General features: G+C 39.0%; 1 protein-coding gene and 1 pseudogene across 1 annotated transcript in view; one reads left to right on the plus strand and one right to left on the minus strand.

The window, feature by feature from the left end:
* The first annotated feature begins 4,950 nt into the window (after nucleotides 1–4,950).
* Nucleotides 4,951–6,285, plus strand: LOC113073184 (gastrula zinc finger protein XlCGF57.1-like; annotated as a pseudogene).
* A 1,494-nt stretch (nucleotides 6,286–7,779) lies between these two features.
* Nucleotides 7,780–22,378, minus strand: part of LOC113073182 (NACHT, LRR and PYD domains-containing protein 3-like) — a 71,364-nt gene continuing 56,765 nt past the window's right edge. The window contains exons 9-10 of the mRNA XM_026246060.1: nucleotides 21,478–21,524; nucleotides 7,780–8,572 (exon numbers count right to left, since the gene is read on the minus strand). Coding sequence (XP_026101845.1) covers nucleotides 8,049–8,572; nucleotides 21,478–21,524 — 571 coding nt within the window. The 3' untranslated portion in view covers nucleotides 7,780–8,048. The remainder of the gene's footprint in view (nucleotides 8,573–21,477; nucleotides 21,525–22,378) is intronic.

The raw sequence follows: 22,378 nt of genomic DNA on the forward strand, positions 1-22,378 counted from the left end.
CCTTTATTTATTTTTAAAGGATTTCAGCTTCATTCATTGCTTAATTTAATTAATTGTAAAAAAAAAATACATTTCATGACTTCTTCCACCTTTAACAGCAGTACTATTCAATCACCTAAAATACATGAACATTTGCACTTCTTATGGGCTCAAGTCCTTTCAAGTTAGTCTTTCTCCATTTAAATAAGCATATTTTTAAAAGAAAATAAATTCTTATGTGACATGTATGCTTTACTTCCACATAAAAAGGCAATTTTCTACTCCTCTATTAGTGCTCTGATTTAAACACTGCATTTAAAGAAGCTGCCTGAGATATCTCGATGTTTCACCATGAAACAGGAAGTTGTTATAACTCAGGCATACGATGTCTGATCTGCCCCAAACTTCATGTTTGATAAGAGCCCTGTCCTGAACACATGCCCATTCCCATATTCAGTCATAGTGCCACCTTCTGGCAACAGGAGGTGATATATGTTTTGTGCTGTAACAAACCTTTCCTAGAGATTTAATGACACCAACATTTTATTTGGTCAGTCTAATCTAAAGGCTTCTGCGATTGAAAACTTGTAAAGCTCTTCAGTTTTTGTTAAAGGGCATGTCTGTGGGAGCCTGACAAATTTTGATTTTTTGCCATGGAAAAGGACATTTTGTTAAGAGTCCTGGCCTGAAAACATCTACATGTCAGTATTCAGTTGTAATCATAGCTCCACCTGCTAGCAATAGGAAATGACTTGTTCTCTAACAAGAGTACTCTTTTGTTGCATAAGCTAGTTTACACTATTGGAAAATCCCTTTTCTTCAGAATACTGATGCCAAAAAAAAAATCCTTAATTTTTGCATTCATTTAAAATGCATTGCTGTACAAGCAGACCTAGGCGAGACGGCTCGCATGCCTATTAATTGCTCTGCAGCTACTGCTGTAACCAATCAAGGGACAACTCGTGACGTAAGCACCAATGAGGGTGCATTATGTCCGTCTTTCCGGCTCATGCCAAAGGTGTTGTAATGTAGGAAATGTACCCATGTCCCAGTGCTCACCCTACACCATAAGCATGGCTCGTTCAGTGTCACACACTCATTCACGGCCAATATCAATGAAACCGACTCCACGCCGTGTGTTTTTAAATGTAGGAGATGTGCCTCTGTACAGTGCTCACCCCTACCTTCACAACACGGGCGCTCTGTGACACTCACTCACTTAGAGCCCCCATCAATGAACGCAAAATGCGTTCTGTGTGCAGAAAACCCATCAGAGACACGAAAATGTGTTCTGTGTGCAGAGAGCATATGCGCGCCTCCCTGATGCGACCCGCAAAGCAACACTTTATGCTATGCGCCGCACACACACAGTGACCAGAGCCCAGATACCATTCTTCGGCCAGCGTTAAGCATAAAAGCATTGAAAATGATCCTGGGCGTGTCAGATTGGGTAATGAACACTTTAAAACGAGGCTATTTACTGCAGTTCGCTCGCAGACCCCCGCTCTTTCAAGACAGGGCCAAAACCATGGTGAAAGAAGTTGTTTAGCGAGATTGCAAAAGAAAACGTGCTATATAAACCGTCCAGCTGATCCAGAGCAATGCAGGTTTCTACAGCTGATATTTCCTGAGAGCAGCGCACGTGCCAGGATGTCAAAAATGTGGGTCCAGACATGCTGACCAGAGACAATGTTCCCACAGAGAAATGGTCCCTGCACTCCCAGGTAGTCCAGTTACTATGGGACACCTCAGGCTGCCCAGCATTTTTCATGAAAGGAAGGGGTGCGCTGACCCATGTATGGCACAGCCGCTCGCTTTATGCGTTTCCCCCGGTCGCACCTGTTACCACAGGTGATCAAGCCAATCAGGGAGAACGAACGCTCTGTGCTCCTCATGGTGCCGTTCTGGAGGAACCAGGTTTGGTTCCCAGAGCTGATGCAGCTAGTGAGCACAACCCCATGGATCTCCTCTCTCAGCCCTGACTTATGGGCCCTGCACGTCTGGGCCATCACGGGTACCCGCGGACTTCCCAGAGAGAGTATTGAACACTATTACACAGACGAGAGTGCCTTCTACTAGAAGGCTTTACGCTTCAAAGTGTTCAGTGTTTTCTGGCTGGTGCTCAGGTCAAAACATAGACCCACACCGCTGTAGCATTGTGGAGATTCTCTCCTTCCTACAAGAGCTGTTGGAGAAGGGCAGGTCCCCCTCCACGCTCAAAGTGTATGTGCTTCCAAAGCAGCGTTTGTCAAACCTATGCTTGGCCAACCACTGGGAAGGAAAGATCTCATCATTCATTTCCTGAGAGGTGCTAGGGAGATTAAACCCTCCCCGGCCCCCTCTGGTTCCGGTCTGGGACCTCTTCACGGTACTGGAAGCTATGAAGGGCGGCAGCTTCAGACCGCTGCAGTTCATGGATTTGCGGTATCTTTCCTTGTGGCTCTCGCCTCGGTCACGCAATGGGTGACCTGCACGTGCTTTCTGTGAGTGCTGCGTGTATCGAGTTTGGACCTAACGACACGCGTTTATGTCCCCAAAGTGCCTTCCACTCCATTCACAGCACAGGTCATTTCACTGTCAACTCTTCCAAGATCTAATAGTGAGGGCGATGTGAACCTTCTCTGCCTGGTCAGGGTGCTGAGGATATATATGAGACGGTCTAGATTTACCCACTATTATGTATATTGCTCATCGTTCACTGTTTTCCTAGACCCACCAGGGGTAGGAGGCCCTGGGTGTGAGGTCCCTTTCAATGCTGCTTAAAGCTTTAAAGTGCCGCAATTATGCTATTTCCAATATTGCCTTTCAAGCTGTGTGTAATTTACCAGTATGTGAATGTAATGTGCACTTTAATGAGAGATGGAATACAAGACAGGAAACCATTTCGTTCTGTTTTTAAATGGGCAGTTTGAATAATGAAATAATAAACAGGATATTTTATTCAGATTATTTGTATTATTCCAAGCATAGGCCTCTCACATTTTGTTGACATCATCTTGTTACCTCATTATTGTTTGAGGTGCTTCACCTGCTTGTCTTCCTATTTATTCTCCTGACCTGAGGGATTCACCTTGAAATTCAGGAGTGCTGTAAAGGGTTTGGAGTATAATGATTTAGCTCCAAAGGACTTGTTTTCTTATACCCTTGATGAGCCCATCAGTATGTGAAAGAGGTACGGCACTTAACCCCGTCTTTTGGGGGCTTTTGTGGACATAATAGCCCACAACGGAACTTTTCCTGACATGGCTGCCTGTTCAGAGTCTCTTCACATGATGGCTTATATGTCAGTGTCTCATCACAAAATGGCTGCCAGCACAGAGCCTTTTCACAGAATGGCAGCCACTCCTGAGTCTCGTCCCAAAATGGCCACCACTCCTGAACCTTGTCCTGTTAAGGCTGCCTTTCCAGAGACTCTCCACAAGATGGCTGCCAGTTTGGAACCTCTTCACCGGATGGGCCCAATGCTTTTGAGACTGGCTTTTAGTATGGCAGATCCAGAACGCATTCCAGATATCTCAGAATCCGTCCAGTCTGGGAGCCCTCAGAGTCCACTCCAGAACCCACTCCTGTCCGGGAGCACTCAGAATCCAATCAAGAACCTATTTCAGTCTGGGAGCCCTCTGTGTCCACTCAAGAAACCTGGTGGTTTCCAGCTCCGCTTGATCCAACATTGTAGCCCTCTGTTCCGTCTATTTGCTGTGGTGGTCATGCACTCCACCATAGGGATCTTCGGTCATGCCTGCTCTGCTGGGGTGGTCTTCTGCACCACCGTGGAGAACTTCAGCTATCACTCAGCGGCTCTGGTGGGATTGAGCTCCACACTCTTCAACTAGTGGGCTTACGCTCCACCCTTGCTTACTGCTCTCCCAGAATTTTCTGGTCTACCTCTTGGCTTTAGGCCCTCTTCTGCCACACAGACCTGACCCAACATATCTCCCCCTGGTCCATTATTTTAATTCAGAGTTATTTACCCGTATTGCTGCCATATTCCTGCCTTGCATTGTTGTGCTTTTTTTCAAGCCTGCCTGCCTGCCTTTTTCCCCCCAAGGGTAGTTTTTGTTTGTTTTATTTCATTTTTTTATTAAAAATTATAATTTTTGCGGTAACGCTTTAATATAACACTTATCAATTGCTTATTAGTATGCATATTACTAGAATATTAGCCATGTATTAGTGCTAATTAAGAACATATTAATGCCTTATTCTACTTGACCTTATTCTTCATCCCTAATCTTACACAATACCTAAACCTAACAACTACCTTACTAACTATTAATAAGCAGCAGATTAAGACATTATTGATAGAAATGTCATAGTTAATAGTTAACGAGTGTTACCTATTCTAAACTGTTGTCAATTTTTCTCCTGAATTTGAATCCACGCCTTACTCTCTGATACCATGACAAAAACAGCCCTGGGAAAGCATAAGCCTATACATGCATGGACATAATTACACCACTGATCTAATAGAACTAAAAGAGAGATGTAGCCACAATCAGATGGCAAAAGTAGGTAATGTAACTACAATAAGAAGTTTGTCATTTCCAGAAGAGGCCTGTGCCTGTACAATAGGGTGACTATTCATCCTCTTTTTCCCATACACTCTTCGGACCTAAAAGAAAATGTCCATCCATGATTTCTAAATTGCCCAAAATGTCTGGGGTTCACCATTCATTGTGAGTTTTTGCATTGCTTTGACCTTTCTCTTTAGCTCTCTGCCTTCTTGCCCACCACCACTGGATAGTCATGTACACAAACATTGTTCAAACTGCATCTCAATTATCTCTAATTTTCTCACCCTAGACCTGACGGTGCTGAAAGATGAGAGTCAAGAACTGATTGAAATGGAAGAAAGAGATCAATATAAGAATCAACATGATTATTTAACTGGAGAAACATATTTTAGTTGCTCACAGACTGAAATAAGTTCCTCAAGAAAAATGGATCAAAAGACCAGAATTAGTCTGAAACTGCCGTCAGTGTGGAAAGTGTTTCAGTCAAAAAGTAATTCTTAAAAGCCACATTAGAATTCACACTGGAGAGAGGCCATTCATATGCCCTCAGTGTGGAAAGAGTTTCACTCATTCTGGAAACCTTGGAGACCACATGAGTATTCACACTGGAGAGAAGCCTTATTCCTAAAAACAGTGTGGAAAAAGTTTCAACCAGAAAAGTAGTCTTAACTGCCATATCATAGTTCACAGTGAAGAGAGTCTTTTCATCTGCCAACAGTGTGGTATAAGTTTCAGTCAAAAAGGAAGCTTTAACCAACACATGAGAATTCACAATGGAGAGCAGCCTTACATGTGCCAACAGTGTGGAAATCTTGAAGTCCATTTGAGAACTCATAGAGAGAAACCCTACATATGCCCTTTGTGTGGAAAGAGTCTCAGTCAAAAACGACACTTTGAAAACCACTTGAGAATTCACTCTGGAGATCAACCCTACACATGCACTCAGTGCTGAAAGAGTTTCAATAACAAAAGACACTTTGAAGACCACATAAGAACTCACACAGGAGAGAAGCCTTTCATCTGCCAAAAATGTGGTAAATGTTTCAATATGAAGGGAAGCCTTAATAGGCACATGAGACTTCACACTGGAGAGAAACCGTTTACATGTGGTCACTGCGGAAAGAGTTTCAAAAATAAAGCAGCACTTAAGTACCACATGAGTTTTCACAAATAAAAGAACAGTTTTATGTAATTTGTCGAATTGTTGAAATTTTCACAGACAGGAAACATTGTTTACAATCATGTTATAACACCAGAGAGAAGGCTGATCAAATCACAAATTGAATGACCATCGCTTTTCCCACTTTCAACCACTCTGTCCCCATTTTTTTCCATGGGGGGTGGGGATCAATGGGCAGGTGAATGCATTTTTTGTGATCTTTTTATCCAATGTATTAACACATTCACACAATGTCAAGATAAATGTGAAATGAGACAATGAAAAAACATAAGGAGAGCAACAGCTTTCTACAAAACATCACTTAACGCTGAGGATGCATGTTAGAAGTGAGGATTGGTGGAGAATATTGTGCTTTGTACAATTTTCATCTTCAAACTGATTTTACTACTTCAGCTGACGAAGTTTACATCCCATCTGGAAAGATGCTTGCCATTGTGTTTATGCATTAGATCTGTGGGTGAAGAGTAGGCAGTATTTTGTGGCTGTTTGAATACATTTGATCAACTCGCATGTGTCAGTGTTTTTACGAATAGATTAAATGAAATGGGACAAACTTAATCTTGACAACCTATGTATCATTATAAAGATCTAAGCCTCAAGAATCGACAACAAATCGCTGTTTTTCAATGGAAAGCTTATAAAGACTGTATTTGCTACATTTGGGTAAGCAGTACACATAAAAAACATGAACAAAAGAAACGCTGTACATACCAGATCCGTCTTAATAACGAGTCATAAACACATCCACAGCTGTAAATCCCGGTTTTGTTAGAAAGGTAAGGGTCCACTGAACGACATCTCATGAAGCACGTTTAGTCCAACGAAGCAATAACGTTGTAAAAATGGATCATAATTCCTTTGTTTACGTTTCAGTTCTTCAGCGACAGAACTGTTTGTGTCCGTTATGGAATAACTTAAGTGTGGTAAAAAAAAAATTCAAGGCACTTCAGTGTCTATAACTTAATATTTTTGAGCATTATCAAATTTATGTTATGATTTATGACACCAAAATTATGTTTGTAACATACTGAAGTAGGAAACTGTTACAATTATAAGTTAGGTAGAGCACTTTCAGCTGTGAGTCCCATAATGGGGGGTGCTGGCTAACAAGTTAAGCAAACCACTAAAAATGGATACTGATGCAGTAATCATATTGTACAGAAGTCTTACAATTTTAACCAGCAGCAGTTTTACCTTTAATAAATAACAAAATCTTACTATTCCACTATAAACTAAATGTCAGTATTTAATAATAATAATAATATACACATGTAAATAACCTAAATATTTTATATTATTTTATATTATAACATTTTATTGTTATTTTAATTATAACTGAGGAGCAAAGAAATATATTATGATTGCAATAATCCAATTGTCCTGTAAAATAAAAAGGGAGTATTTATTACTAATGACAATAAAAAAGTAATGGTAATATTCTTTTTATAACAATTATATAACAAAGAATAAATAATGATAATATCTTTGTTGTAGTATTATTTAAATGTTAAACATAGTTTGTAAATGTTTTAACATTGTTAAAACCATTGAAAATGATTGCAGTAAAATAAAGTTATTATTTTAATTATTATCATCATCATCTTCATTTTTATTAATCATTTTATTAAAAATCATTTTATTTCATTATAAATGCTGACTTTTTTAAGAGCAATAATATTCTTATGTTTTTTTATTCATTTAACTGGTATAAATTAAAATACAAATTAAATTGATATTCATCATTATTATTATTATTATTATTAATAAAACATGCATACATTATTTAAGAGTGCAGTATTATTGTAATCATATTTCTTTACTATATTATTATTCAAATAATAAAAAAGATCATATTGTGGTTGCTATTACTATCAATTTATGTATTTTATTAAACGCTATGATTAATGTCAAATTTTATAATGTCAGAAACTCTTGAAGTTGATTTCAGTCTTGTGAGGAATCAATTATATGTATGATACAAAAATGAATTCAAATCGATTCTCAAATTGATTTATCATTGCATTTTATTTCTTCACAAAATCAAGAGAAAAATTTATTAAATTTCACAAACACGATTAATGAAGAACTTTTCAATTAAAAGGACATTTTTGAAAGAAATAATACAAATGATTGATATGACACTATAAAAATAAATGTAGATACACTGTCTCTATCACACACACATTCACACACACACATTGATCTCTCTGTCATTAGGAGGATTTCTGACACATTTATTCTGTTATTTCAGTGATAGACATTCATTCAGCTGTAGTATTAATGTCATGAAGAGACAATAACATCTCACTGTTACTGATTTATCATTCAGCTCAAAACATGATGGGAAGAATCTTTCATGAGTCACTTCTGATTCATCAACACAGTTTCACTGATGATCCAGTAGAATAAACCCTAAACCCAGGATAGAGCGGCTGAGTGAATGTGGTCTGGACTGTGTGGATGAGGCTCATTGTGTTTCTGGAGACGCTGTAGAAGGACAGAGTTCCTGCTCTGTGATCCACATACACTCCTATTCTACTGCCAATGGACTTCACAGGGAGAACAGTCACTATGTTATTGTGTATGAATGAGTAACTGATGGGAGAGCAAAACAAACTCCAGGACTGATCGTTAAATCCAAACCAACACTCAACACCCCGTCCCTTCCTGGTGATGCTCTTATATGACACTGATATAAACACACATCCACTCCACTCAGTCTCCCAATAACAGCGCCCACACACACTCTCTTTACACAACACTTGAGGACACTCATCAAATCTGTCTGAGTGATCAGGATACAGCTTTTTCTGTCTCACATCTGTCACCTTTCTGTTCTCCTCAGACAGAATGAGTTCAGTGTGTGCTGTGTTTGGATCCAGTGTGAGAAAACAGGCATCTAAACACAAGAACAGTGAGATTAATTACAACAACAATCACTACAGCTGTGTGTGTGTGTGTGTGTGTGTGTAGGTGTGAGACCTCATATTTAGACAATTCAATCATCAATAGAAGACATTGCATAGTTGAATCCTTCATAAAATATCTCAAGTGAATTGAGTTCTTGATAGAGAGACCAATCCACTTCGATTGTGTGAATAAATAATTCCCATCTGGCTACCACATCCTGCAGCATGTGTATAAAAGGCAGCAGGTTCACCACATTAATTAATATTTTCACTTCAGAGCCAAGCGTTGGTGTATCACTACTGCTCTCCCCTCTTCAAATGATTGCAAAAGATGAGTATATATAATTTGTGGAGACAGTCAGACTTGGAGTGTGCGGGGGCCAACTCCAGCACCTAAGAGCAATCTCTAAAAGAGCAACACGGGTGATCACGTCTTTTTAAAGATGTCTTATCACCTGTGTGTTTCTGGATGTAGTTGTTTCCTGGAGCCACAGGATGGTCACGATTGCTGCCTCACATGTCTGGGCATTCAGCACGCTGAGTAAACATTCGTGGATGGTGCATATTTTCTTTGTAAGGGACATGAACATCATGGAGTTGCATAAAAGACTCCATTACATCAAGTGAGGCGGAGTCCCTCTGCCGCGATCCAGCACCCAGTGCGCCACTGCGTCCCATGAAGTCAGAGGTGATTTGAGGATTATGGTGAGGGCGATGCTGTTGAAAGCTTTATCCAGCAGTTCTCAGCAGCAAAGAAGACTGAGGCAATTAAACATAGTGTGCCGTTAGTGCAAGAGGCCCTGAGACCGGCACTCCGGACATGGAGGAGATTGCTCATCGGGAGATAGTGACCACACCACTCCCTCCCCCGGACCTGCAGCCAGAGGTATGCAAAACTTCAATAAAAGAGCAGTTTCCTCGGTCTCAAGAGGAAGAGAGTCATGAACCATGCATCACGAGATCACTTCCCTCCTCTCTTGTCAGTGGGCAGCAGTGGGTTGCCCAAGAGCACCCCTCTACTGACCAGTTTTGAAACCAGGTAAGGGCTGTAGCACTCGAGTCCCCCCTTCATGTCATCACACGCAAGGCTGTCACAAGCCTTAAGCCGGGCTCCTACATTTTCTTCCGCAGGAGGAGGAATCAGGTGTGTGTCACACTTCACACCTGACTCCACCCTCTGCTGTCACAGGCCCTGGGGTGGGTCCCTGTGTCCTACCATGCTGACCCACTGTGTGTACGTAAGCAGTTCCGTTTGTTCCACTGGCACGGTCTCTCTGAGCCTGGTTAGTTCTTCCTAGTCCATCTCAGTGGCTCTTGAGGACCATCAGACTCGACTATGAGATTCAGTTCACCTGGTGTCCCCCCAAGTTCAGGGGCATCAGGTTCACATCAGTCAAGGCTGTTGATGCCCCTGTCTTGCATGCTAAAATCGCAGTCCTTCACAGGGTTCTACAGCCCTTACTTCATCGTGCCTAAGAAATGCGGTGGGTTTACAACCGATCCTTGATCTGCTTAACCATGCACTTCACAAGCTGTTGTTCAAGATGTTGATGCAGAAGTGCATTTTGAAATACATGGTTCCCCTAGACTGGTTTGCAGGAATCGACCTGAATGATGTATACTTTCATGTCTCAATCCTCCTGCGATACAGGCCATTTCTGCGATTTGCATTCAAGAGTTGGGCATATCAATCCTTTGGGCGGTCCCAGTAGCATCGCGTCTTTACCAAATACCAAAACTTTCAACCCGTGGCCAGATCTTGGGCCAGATCTCTGGTTCCCGAAAAACTCATGCTCCTTCCGACAGCCCCTCCCTGGCCAAATCATCTGAGGAAGGATCTGCTTTCTCAGAGATGGGGCACCCTCTGGCACCCGCATCCGGACCTGAGGAAGCTCCACGTGTGGTCTCTGGATGGGACACAGAGATTCTAGGTGACCTACCCAGGGAGGTAGCACTTCACTATCAATTCAGCATGTGCCCCTTCCACAAGATGAGCCTGTGCTCTAAAGTGGAACCAGTTTATTGAATGATTTTACTCTCATCACGAGGACCCCTGGAAATGTTCGATCAGTGCCGTGCTTTTCTCCTTGCCGGTTCCTTAAGGGGGCCAGGAGGTTAAATCCTCCTAGGTCACCCTCCCTACCCTCTTGGTATTTGGGTTTGGTGCTGAGAGCCCTACAAGCTGCCCCATTCAAGCCTTTGTACCCTCATGTACTATTCATGACTTCGTGCGCCTCGATCAAGAGGTTGGGGAACCTGCAGCCATTTTCAGTTAGTGAATCATGCCTTGAGTTTGATCCAGCTGACAGTGCAACGCTGAGTCCTCCAGCACTCCGGGGGCCAGACGTGGCAGAACATCAGGCACTAGGCCTTTCAGCCAATGAATTCCTTGAGATCTGGTGTATTGCTAGTGCCTAAAAGAGTGACCCTGTTGTTATACCATGTGTGTATGTCAAGGATACAGTTACTAGGGCCGTGTTTCCCCAGGCAGACTACATATTGCACCTCATAGGAAGGGTCAAGGGGCTTACTCAGAGCACTGGAGGGGGCAGCACCTGTTGTGCTTTGGTAGGGATCCCAATTCATTGGTCATCACCAACGTGAGAGTCTTGGTTATGTATATGTAACCCCCATTCCCTGAAGGAGGGAATGCAGAGGTCATGTCCCTTCGGCACAGTAGCTGTACCACCGCTGAGCTGCTGGGTCACCAGCTCGGTTCCTTAGTGAAAATATGGATTAATGTGGTGCACCTGCTGCCTTTTATACACGCGCTGCGGGGTGTTGCAGTCAGATGTGAAATATCGCATGGCAATGTCCATAGGCTCATTTAGTTACATTTAGTCTTTATGTACAGTTGATGACGTTATGACAGCTGTAGAGAAATTCTTTGGTCCTGTAGGAGCTTCTCAACTCACTGATGAGTAGTGATATATGGTTTGTGAACGAATGGCTTGATTTGACCATTTCTTCTTAGTGAACCGGTTGAACCAGTTCACCAAATCGAACTGAATCGTTTGAAATGGTTTGTGTCTACAATAAGCATTAATCCACAAATTACTTGTTAACTTAACTTTTTGGCTGACACTCCCTCTGTCAAAATATTTCATTGAAAAGTATGCATTTTATTTATTCACAGGCTATATGGTTGAAATAATATTTTAGTTCAAATCTTTACGTAACATTGTTTAAAAAAATGCTTTATTGACTAACGTTTCATAGACCTTTAGTTGTTATGCTTTAAAATCCCATGCCATTTGTAATTTCACTGTATTTTCATCTCCTAAATTACTATCCCAATTCTATAATGTTAAAATTAATTCAGGCCGATGGCATGTTTTATGTAATTATTTACTTTTATTTTTAGAATAATTGTAGCCTATGTAAATGGGTGAATCAAAACAAATATGAAAACTTTTTAACTGCAGGCCTATAGGTTACAAATCATTACATTACAAATATTTGGATCGTCCCTTATTCCTACCCTTATTTTCATAAAGAATAAATATCTATTTTCTTCAAGAATAAAGATTATAAATAAAGAATAAAATTAGCCCTTATTTTCCATTTCTGAGTTAATTTGCAACTCTAATGATGATGTGACTCCCCTGACATTGGCATGTTCCTCAAAAAGAAATAAAAAATAATAATAAAAAATTTGTTAGAGCTGTGAGTGAAAGTGAAAGTGACGTGACATTCAGCCAAGTATGGTGACCCATACTCAGAATTTGTGCTCTGCATTTAACCCATCCGAAGCGCACACACACAGAGCAGTGAACACACACACACTGTGAGCACACACCCGGAGCAGTGGGCAGCCATTTATGCTGCGGCGCCCGGGGAGCAGTTGGGGGTTCAGTGCCTTGCTCAAGGGCACCTAAGTCATGGTTTTGAAGGTGGAGAGAGAGCTGTACATTAGGCCACGACTTCCCCTATGTGAGCGATTAATACATTAAAAATAGAAAAAAAAGTAGGTGCATGGTTTCTGAAGTGGAAAACAAATATTCAATTAAATTCAATTCAAGTTTATTTGTATAGTGCTTTTTACAATACAAATCATTACAAAGCAACTTTACATAAAATTATGTTTCTACAATATTTAGTAATAGCTTGTAAATGGTGACTGTCAGTTTTTTCACGTATGACAGGATTTTTAGAAAAGACAGTCAGCCAGACGATGAACATTATTAATATTATTCATTAATAATTATTATATGATGCAGTCACACTTGTAGCAATATTTGTTAGTTCTGTTTACTGATTCAGGGTTATACAGCTCGTAAAAAATAATATGATGAAAAAGTCATGATAACATATTATTAATTAATAGAAATAATTAAAGCAATTAAAACCTTTTTTTAATACCATATTCAACTTGAATTTCAGTAATATTAAACTGACTTTAAAATCTCAAGCAGTTTATAAGTTGAATTGGTAAAATGTCACAGTGCATGTTAAATATCCTAAATGAACTTGAATCTTGCATAGTATCCAAAGACCTTGATTGCATGTTAGCATAAAACTAACAATATATTTTGACTTTTATACAATTCCTGTATAAAATGTGACAGCAAAATTTAACAAATTTATCAGAACAAAACAATAATTAATTATATATATAATTCTAATGGATAAATATAATTGCAGTGTATAATAGGCTTATAAAAACAACAAAAAAATAGTTACAAATAATTTTAAGCGAAACGTAAGGTAAGGTTGGGCTTATCTCTCTCATTTGGGAGAAATCCAAACATTTCTATATTTGTGATGTTGCATGATGGGAAAAAAAATCATAATGAGCAAAAAATATGCCAGTGTACTGCTGCTCTTGCTTGTTTCCGAATCGAAGTTTAAATTAGATCGCATATCCAGTAGTGTTTGTCGATCATACTGTATTAGAGTCTGTACTGTCTGATCAAAAATAAGTATCCTAAGTAACACAAATAACACAAAATAACACGAAAAACAGCAAAGTTTGCACAGAGCGCCCATCATAGCGGCACACAAGAAGTGAACATTTGTGAACAAATCTGGATGTCCACCTACTGTATAGGAGTTTAATTCCAGAAAATTGACAGAGAGGCAGCCGTGGCACCATGGTTTTGTTGCCAAATCAGTTTTCTGTTTTCTTCCACTGTGTAGCATATGCACTCGATTTAGACTCATATGTTAATAATTACAGTTACTAGCTGAAAAAAAAAACTATTATTGAAAATAGAATAAAAGATTTGGAACTTGTGAACATGTCTGATACATATGTGTATATATTAATGTTTGTCACAAAATAACATATTAAGATTAAGGCACAGCCTTTATTTATGAGATTAAAGCCTAAAATAGTGACGCACATGGTTTATTTGGAATATACAGTATTTTTAAACTATAATATTCCCCATGAGTTGAAAGGCTGCGCTAAAAATAACACTCATAAAAAACAACAACAATAAAACAAACCTTAATGATTCAGAGTTTGTCAACTTTATGCAGAGATTTGTCAACGATCAGACCAGCTGAACAATTATTTTTTTTTTATTTTATTATTTTGATTATGGTTAACTGACAAATACATATAAGCTTATGTTCATAACACATGTAGGGTAAGACGGGACAAGATGACACTTCACTCTCACCCTAATTTTTTTTTTTATCATAGACATCATTTTTGTCATTTAATCTCATTATCAATGTTTATGAATTAAGTCAGTTGAAACTGTTTTGAGGTTGATTTAGTTTTGTGTCACTTAAAAATCTGTAACTGTATTTTGACATTGTTTTTGACATTGTGTATTTGAAAAGTAGGGATCTGTGAACGCATTAATATTTTCAGACTTGTGAAGTAAACAATAATTTATTTATAAGTGAAATTATAAAATTAGACCCCTAAGAATTGGCACATAATTTAGGTTTAAATGTAATAGTTATTATAATTCAAAAGTAGCTTTCAGTTGATTCTCTTGGATTCTGGTTATTCAGCTAATTTGCCAAAAACACCTTGTTAGAATAATTTAGTATTCTTAGAAATGGTTAATGTTTCATAAATAAATAATTAATAAATATTAATGTAAAACGATATAAGTGGTAATTTACTTGGTGTGTGGTTTTTTAAGAATAAATATGAAGCTATATTAGCCCTTTAGTGCTAATTTGTTTATTTAGTTGTCATAGCTCAAATGTCAAATTGTTCAAATTCTTTCCCATATCAATTTGGCTGATGCATCACTGTCATCCTCCTATATATCCGAGGTGGACAATCTACAGCCCCTGGACACATATGGCCCACTCAGTGTTGCCAACTTGGCGACTTTGCCACGAGATTTAGTAACTTTTCTGACCCCCTTATTATTATAATTTATGCGCAGATACTGGTTGGATAGATGTATGCATGTACACATTTTATTCACATTCCCATAATTCATATTCTAGGCTTGACTATTTTTTTCCTCCCATGGAAACTGTAATACATGCTATTATTTTATCCAGATTAGATTACTTTAATGTATTGTACTTGAAAGTTTCAGTCTCTATTCTCTCGTCTTCTGCTTGTTCAAAATGCTGCCGCTTTTATTTTCCGATGTCGCCCTCGAGTCTAACCCTTCATGTCACCTCTGCGACTGCCGAGGCACCGCACGAGGCGATAGCTTGGGGTGACACTTGCGACATGGATTTCGTGGACAGCGCAGCGCTGGAATATTCTCCACATCGCTTGCTCTCCCCTACCCTGCTGCAGAATAAAAGTTATATTGAGCCTGTCGTCTTCTCTAATGAGGATTTACATTCCACCCCGGAGGCATGCACCGCCATCTCCTTCGGTTGTGGATGCTATGATGACGACGTTCTATCCACCGCGGCCTCGGGGTCTGAGGACTTTGCGGCCGACACTAGCCCTCTCCCTCCTAGCGGACAGGAGAGGCGTGTTTCCCCCTCCTACAGTGAGCTGTTGGACGTGGTTTCTTGTGCAGTGGGTAAATTGGGGTAGACTGGGAGGTTGAGAAGGCCGAGGCCCAACCTTCTTCTAAGCTGGACGACCGTTTTTTAAGTAGTTTTTAACCACCGTTTCTGATATGGTGAACAATGGCTACACAACAATGCCCCCGGTGAAAGAGACTCTCACCGAAAACCTCGCGCCTAATTCGGCCGTGGCATGAAAGATTCGCCCCCTTCTTCCTTCGGAGGCGTGTCGAGTCATGTCTAGCCTGGTGGGGAAATCCTACATGGCTGCTGGCCAGGCGGCTGCTTCGCTCCACTCTATGGCGGTTCTTCAGGCCTACCAAGCGGAGCTATTGAAGGAACTTGACGAAGGGGAGGGCATCACGCCAGAGGCAAAAAAAAGAACTGCGTAGAGCAACGGATTTGGCGCTACGTGCTACCAAGCATACCGCTCGTACAGTGGGCTGTTCCATGGCCGGTTTGATTTCGGTTGAGAGCCACCTCTGGCGCCACCTCTGGCAACACCTTAATACTGGAAAGACCTTTATTTATTTTTTTATTTATTTTTTTTATTTTTTGTTAATACTATCGTGTCCAGTGTAGAAAAAAATCACTGGGTTCTGTTGTTTTTTGTTGGATCGCGCCACTCGTGTCTGGTGTAGACCTGGCATGCATTTTTTAATGGGTTATGTTACAGCGCTGTTTGTTCAGTAAACAGATCGATAAAGTTCTTAAAGATTTCAAAATCATTCAAAATCAGATACTGATAATGTAGCACTGTAAGATTACGTTAGTTTGAATGCATTATTGCGAAAGCGATTGCGTGTGAATGTGTTGCATCTGTTTAAATCATGCTTTAACCTGAAAATAATCAGTAAAAGACTGACAAACAGACAAACTCCTTGAGAACTAGACTGTAAAATCCCGCTCAACTATTGCTGTCATTATAACCTTCTGACCAAGCCATAGCTAAATGTGTTTAACATGAATTCTTAAACTTCATAACAGACTTACATCTGCATCCAAACTCAAGCTACTGTCAAATTTACATTTCTCAAAGACGAGAAAATTTTATATTATTTATATTGCAGACTGCACTGCAAACATTTAGGAGCAAAAATGCATTTAAACTCAAAAGAAATACAGATTTGAAATTAATTGTGATAATTATCGATAATTATCGATTGACTGATGTGAACAATTTTATTGTAATACATTTTTTGGCATATTGCCCAGCCCTAATACATCTCATCAATTTACACAATGTTTTATTTGTGAACTGATGTTCAACTGTTCTTTTAATAGTCAACTTTTGTTCATTCATCAGTCATCATGGCAGCAAAAGTTATTCTAGAAGAATCAGTGCACAATAATTTTAGAAATTCAAAAATTTATTGAAAAAACTATTTTGTGTGGAACAAATAAAAGTGTTGCACTAAATATGGTATAATGTTACTCATGGTATTTGTATTATAAAATACATTCATTAAAAACATTCATGAATGTGTTTAAATAGAAGTGTATACTATCAAATTAAAATACGTTTATTTTAAATGTATTGCTTTTTTTTAATAAGGCAACAACATACGTTACAATAGGACAACACAAAGTGCAGCATGAATTTTTTACAATGTGTGTATCCGACTGAAGCACGACATTCTGTAAACCAGATGCACACACTGTAAGCCCTTCATATTAAAAAGTGAAGTGCAAAGTACATAGAGAATAGACATTGATGTGTAGAGTATATGTGCAAGTTATTGAGCCTTTCTTTTAACAGTTTACAATTTCAGTTACTGTGCAATTAATGTTAAAATGTTAATCTTAAAAACAATTTATAGTCTTTTCGTTTTGTTCTCAAAGACACCAAATAGCAAGTAAAAACACAACAATAAACTCTGGTAATTTAAAGTACTTTTTGCAAATTCATAGACATGTATTTATAAATCAAGTATAATAATGGGAACACAGAATTATCTTCCAGAGAGCTTTACTGACAGTCATAACCAAACGCGACAAGGGTTTAAAGGCTGAAAGACTGAGTGACAGACACAGCAGAGAAAAGAGTTAATTTTAACTTCAATGTAAGGACTTAGATATTCATATGTAGCTCACATTAAGCTGCACAACATTTTCACAACTTATACATTTATACTTTGGAATCATGGCGGAATATCCTGTGATGTCCACTTCGCAGGGCAATTACATTTGAAAAGAACAAAATTCTGAAGTGATAACAAAAACGTACAAACGTGCAGAGCAGGAGGGCTTGAGGACTGGAATTGAGAACCGCTGCATTAAGCTATAGTATGGCTTCAGAAGTAACACAAATTAATTTGCACAATAAAAAAAAAAACTCTGATTTGGATCGGCCCTCTCTGAAAAATACCCGATTCAAGAAAAATGGCAGTATCGGAACAATACTCGTGCCTGTGTTTGCATATCAGATTGGCGCATCATTAGTTTCAAGTAGGGCTGGGATAAACTATTATTTTTTTAAACGATTAATCTAGCGATTATTTTTTCGATGCATCGATTAATCTAACGATTAATTTTTTAGACCGATTCGATTTCGATTATCTCCTCATTGACTACTATCAATTTATACATGTTGATTTACATATATTGCAATGTTAAGGAATTCATGTTTTTTTCCATTCAGATATGTTTATTGCTCTTAAAATTACGAAATAAAAGACTGACTAAGAATGCATTACTTTGCACTTGTATAGAGATAGCATTCAATAAAACCTTGAAGCCTTAAACACATAGTTTACTGAAACAAGCTTACTGAACACATAGGGCCTAGCTTGCTGAAAAAAAGTTCTTCTTTCAGATGAAAATAACAACAACTTGATGTCTAGCATTCAATAAAAAAGGTCACCCAAAATACTTGTTTAGAGCAATTGAAAGAATACAGTAACCAATGTAAACTTGAGGGCTTTAAGCTAATACAGAGAGTGCTTTTCCAAAAAAAAAAATAATAATTTACAGTGGGAGCCAGCAGCCTGTCATGGAGAAGAAAAAAATCTCAGAATGCTCCACGTGAAATTTTGGCATTCCGCCCTTTTTCTATCGTGTCTAATGATTTTGGTTAATACGCACGAGAGAGAGAGAGAGAGCGCGCGCAAGACGTGTAGTTTGAATACTGTGAGTGTGCGAGCGCGCGTGAAACTTTGGCGTTTCGCACTTTTTCTATCGTGTTTAATGATTTTGATTAATATGCACAAGGGAGAGAGAGAGAGCAAGAAGCGCTTGTGTTGTTTGAAGAATGTGAATGCGCAGCCGGGGCTCTCTCTCGTACGCGCCCTGTCAGGCGCAGCAGTCATTCTATTCTACATCACTCACCGATCAGTCAAATAAGGCTTTGACAGCCGCCAAATAAAAGATCAATGCAGAAAAACCCCTGGATTGGTTATATAACGTTTGGACAGAATGTTGATCCGGCCATCGCGTGTATTCAGCGCACATAAGGTAAACGTTTTGCAAATGTTTTTAGGGAAATAAAAACAGATCGACGAATCGATGCGCATATTTTGCGTCGACTTATTTTTTGCATCAACGTCATCGATGACCTCGACGCGTTGTCCCAGCCCTAGTTTCAAGCCATCATAAGTTTGATTTTGACTTGACAAATTGGTGATTTCTAAATGAGTGAGATGTTTGTTTGCTTTTTTTATGGTTTATGTTTGACGTATATGCCTTTAATTAAACAGGACAGAAGAGAGCTGCGGAGTTGGGGTGGGGGGGGAGGGGTCCTCGAGCCAGGATTTGAACTCAAGATGCCTGTAGCGCAACAGAAATATATGTCCACATGCTGCCCACAAGGCTATCGGCTAACTAGAGCTCCTATTAAAAGCCATTATTTTCTCATTCAGACTGATTTGTGGATGCAGAATGATTACTCATGTGAACCAGTATTAGCAGATCATTACCACATCCAATACTGTGATGGAAGTATTGCCTCGTCACGTGGCTTCAAACCCAGCACACTTATTAGGGGTCAGAACCAACTCAACAAACTCAATGGAGACATGGTCTCCTACTGTAACTTTATCTTCTGCTGTCACTGTTGGACAGTGTTACTTCACAAAAAAGCTATTTATATCTTATGCTTCAATAGCAAAAAAAGATGGCATTGAATTAAATGTTGCATTTGACCAAATAATGCAAAATGACAGAAGAGTTCTGTAACTATAAGACTGTTGCTCGCTGATATGAGAATGCTGATGTTCTACAGAGAAAAGTTATTATTGAGTCTTACTAGGTTTCCAACCTTGGCCAAAAAAAAATATATATATATATATTATATTATATATATATATATTTATTTATTTATTTATCAGGGGTGTAACGGTTCACAAAATTCACGGTTTGGTTCGATACGATACACTGATGTCACGTTTCGGTTCGGTACGTTTTAGATACAGCAAAATTGACCCGCGGGTCATGTGACTAGAACTAACCAATCAGTTTCATCCTTTCCTGTAACAACGTTGAAAGCTCAGCCAAGATGAAGGAACAGCTGATCATAGTTGTATATGGATTGCAATATTGAAATAAATTTAGTAGCAGAGCTAGCCTACTGCAAGCCATTTTTAGAGCAGCAAATCCATTTATCCTTTGCTGAAATTTCCACGTCTTCATGGAGAGAGCAGGTCATTGTTGCTTAGCAAAGGCAGATGCCTGAGGGGTGCTTCTGGCCAAGCGCTTTGGAAAGGAGGAGAAAGACGTGCCTAGCGTTTTCCATGCATTTTTAGCCGCGATATGCGAACGGCCCCTAGGGCGCTCGCTCACTCAGCACGCGCTGAAGGCTCGTTGCAAAATGTCTAATGCATTTAACAGACCAGAAATAGAAGATCCTCCAATAACCAACAGGTCTGGTTTTTGGGTGCACTTTGGATTCCCTGTAAGCTATAATGATGATGATAGATTGAATGGTAAATAATAAGGTCTCATATCCGCGGCTATAACGTAAATGAAGCCTACCAATCGCAAAGGTGATGTCTTTTGCCCTGTTTTAATCCATTAGAAATATCTGTCTAAATGCAGCGGGGATAGTTTGTTGCGTGTATGTTTCTCCTTTTTTCGTCTTTTCCTAGATACTGACACACTAAGGTGATGTAGGCGTAAATTATTTAATGTTTCAAGTATTCCCGCTGGTGTTTTTTTTTCTCCGCTGGTGTACCCTATTGTCATGTAGCAGATGCAACATACCATTGTTTTTTTATCCACCACTCTCTTGCCATCACCATTATAGATTACAGGGAATCCAAAGTGCACCCAAACACCAGACCTGTTGGTTATTGGATGATCTTCTTTTTCTGGTCTGTTAAACGCATTGGCTATTTTGCAACGAGCCTTCAGCGCGTACTGAGTGACATACACATATATATATACACACACACACAAATATATATATATATATATATATATATAAAATCCAAAGCAATTTACACTTTATTTTTACCTTAAAAAAAAGATTTTTTTTGTGGGAATTGAACCTACAACCTTGCGGTGCTAACACAATGCTCTTCCACTTGAGCCACAGAAACACTTATTTCACTTAACTAAATGTTTAACCAGCCTTTTAATAGTGACACTGAAGTTGTTTGATGTACTAGTTGGTATTAAGGTTTTAATAAATTGTTTAGAATATGAGGAGAATATGTTGATCTCATGAGTTTATCTTTTTTTTATTTTACACTCAAACTTGTGTTTTCTTTGAACACAGGCATGAAAGAGGTTTATGCAAGTTTTATATGTTATATGTGTTACTTGCTGACCCACTAATGTAATGAGTTTTGAGAAATGGTTTAGATTATAGGTCAAATGTTTGTTAAATGTTTTTAGAAATTAATGAAAAAAAAATTATATATATATACAGTCTGTACAGTATAAAAACTATTAAGCCTATGGACAGTCCCCATGAACCACAGATGCAAGTATGTGTGTGTGTGTTTAGACATACATTTCTGTAGTCCTGCTGTAATCCTGGATTTTCCTCCATGATTCACACTAGAAAACACACACAGAATCACATTTAGTTGGTAAACAAATTGCTGTTGCTATGTAGTTGCTAACGTACATGATGTGGTTGCTTTGATATTGATAATATGTGCAGGGTAGTTGCTGGGGTGTTGCTATGCAGTTGCTAGGGTACGTGGGGTAATTGCTTGGGAGTTGCTATGTAGTTGCAAGGGCACTTGGCAGGTTGCTATGCAGTTGATAACATGTTCTGGTTGGTTGCTATGTGGCTGCAAAAGTACACAACATGGTTGCTAAGGTGTTGCAGTGCAGTTGCTAGAGTACATGGGGTGGTTGCTAGTAGGGTTTATGTCAAAAATAAAGTCAGAATATGATTGATCCCAATATGAGACTGCACTGAATTTCACCTCAGCAGAATTCAGTGAAACAGCGGTTTATTAAACACTGCATTCTGTAGAACCATTTCTGACTGTAGTTAGAGCAGGCGGTCCAAGTCTGCATTATGAAGCGCCTCCAGAACTGTATAACAATATCAGTAATGGTGTGGGTTTCATGTTAACTTTGGGCACTCTTGACCCGATACAATATTCAGATTTTTGCATGTTGTTTTTAAACCCAAAATTAATAATGTACTCATTAAAATATATTTATATTGTAATGTCCTCATTATAATATAGGAATTAAATCATCTTCACATTGCTGGTGGGTGATCATTGCACACATTTTTTTAAACTAATTCTTCAATGCAGCTCACATGCACATATTTAGTCATACACATAGATCAAGCAACACAGAAACTTCAGAAAAGTGGGTGTGGCCAGTCAGAGGGTGAGGTAAAGTACTGATTTGTTGTTAATTTCTTTTGTCTGAGCAGTTTAGTTTAG

This window comes from Carassius auratus, unplaced genomic scaffold, assembly GCF_003368295.1.
Source record: "Carassius auratus strain Wakin unplaced genomic scaffold, ASM336829v1 scaf_tig00011564, whole genome shotgun sequence".
NCBI classification, from domain to species: domain Eukaryota; kingdom Metazoa; phylum Chordata; class Actinopteri; order Cypriniformes; family Cyprinidae; genus Carassius; species Carassius auratus.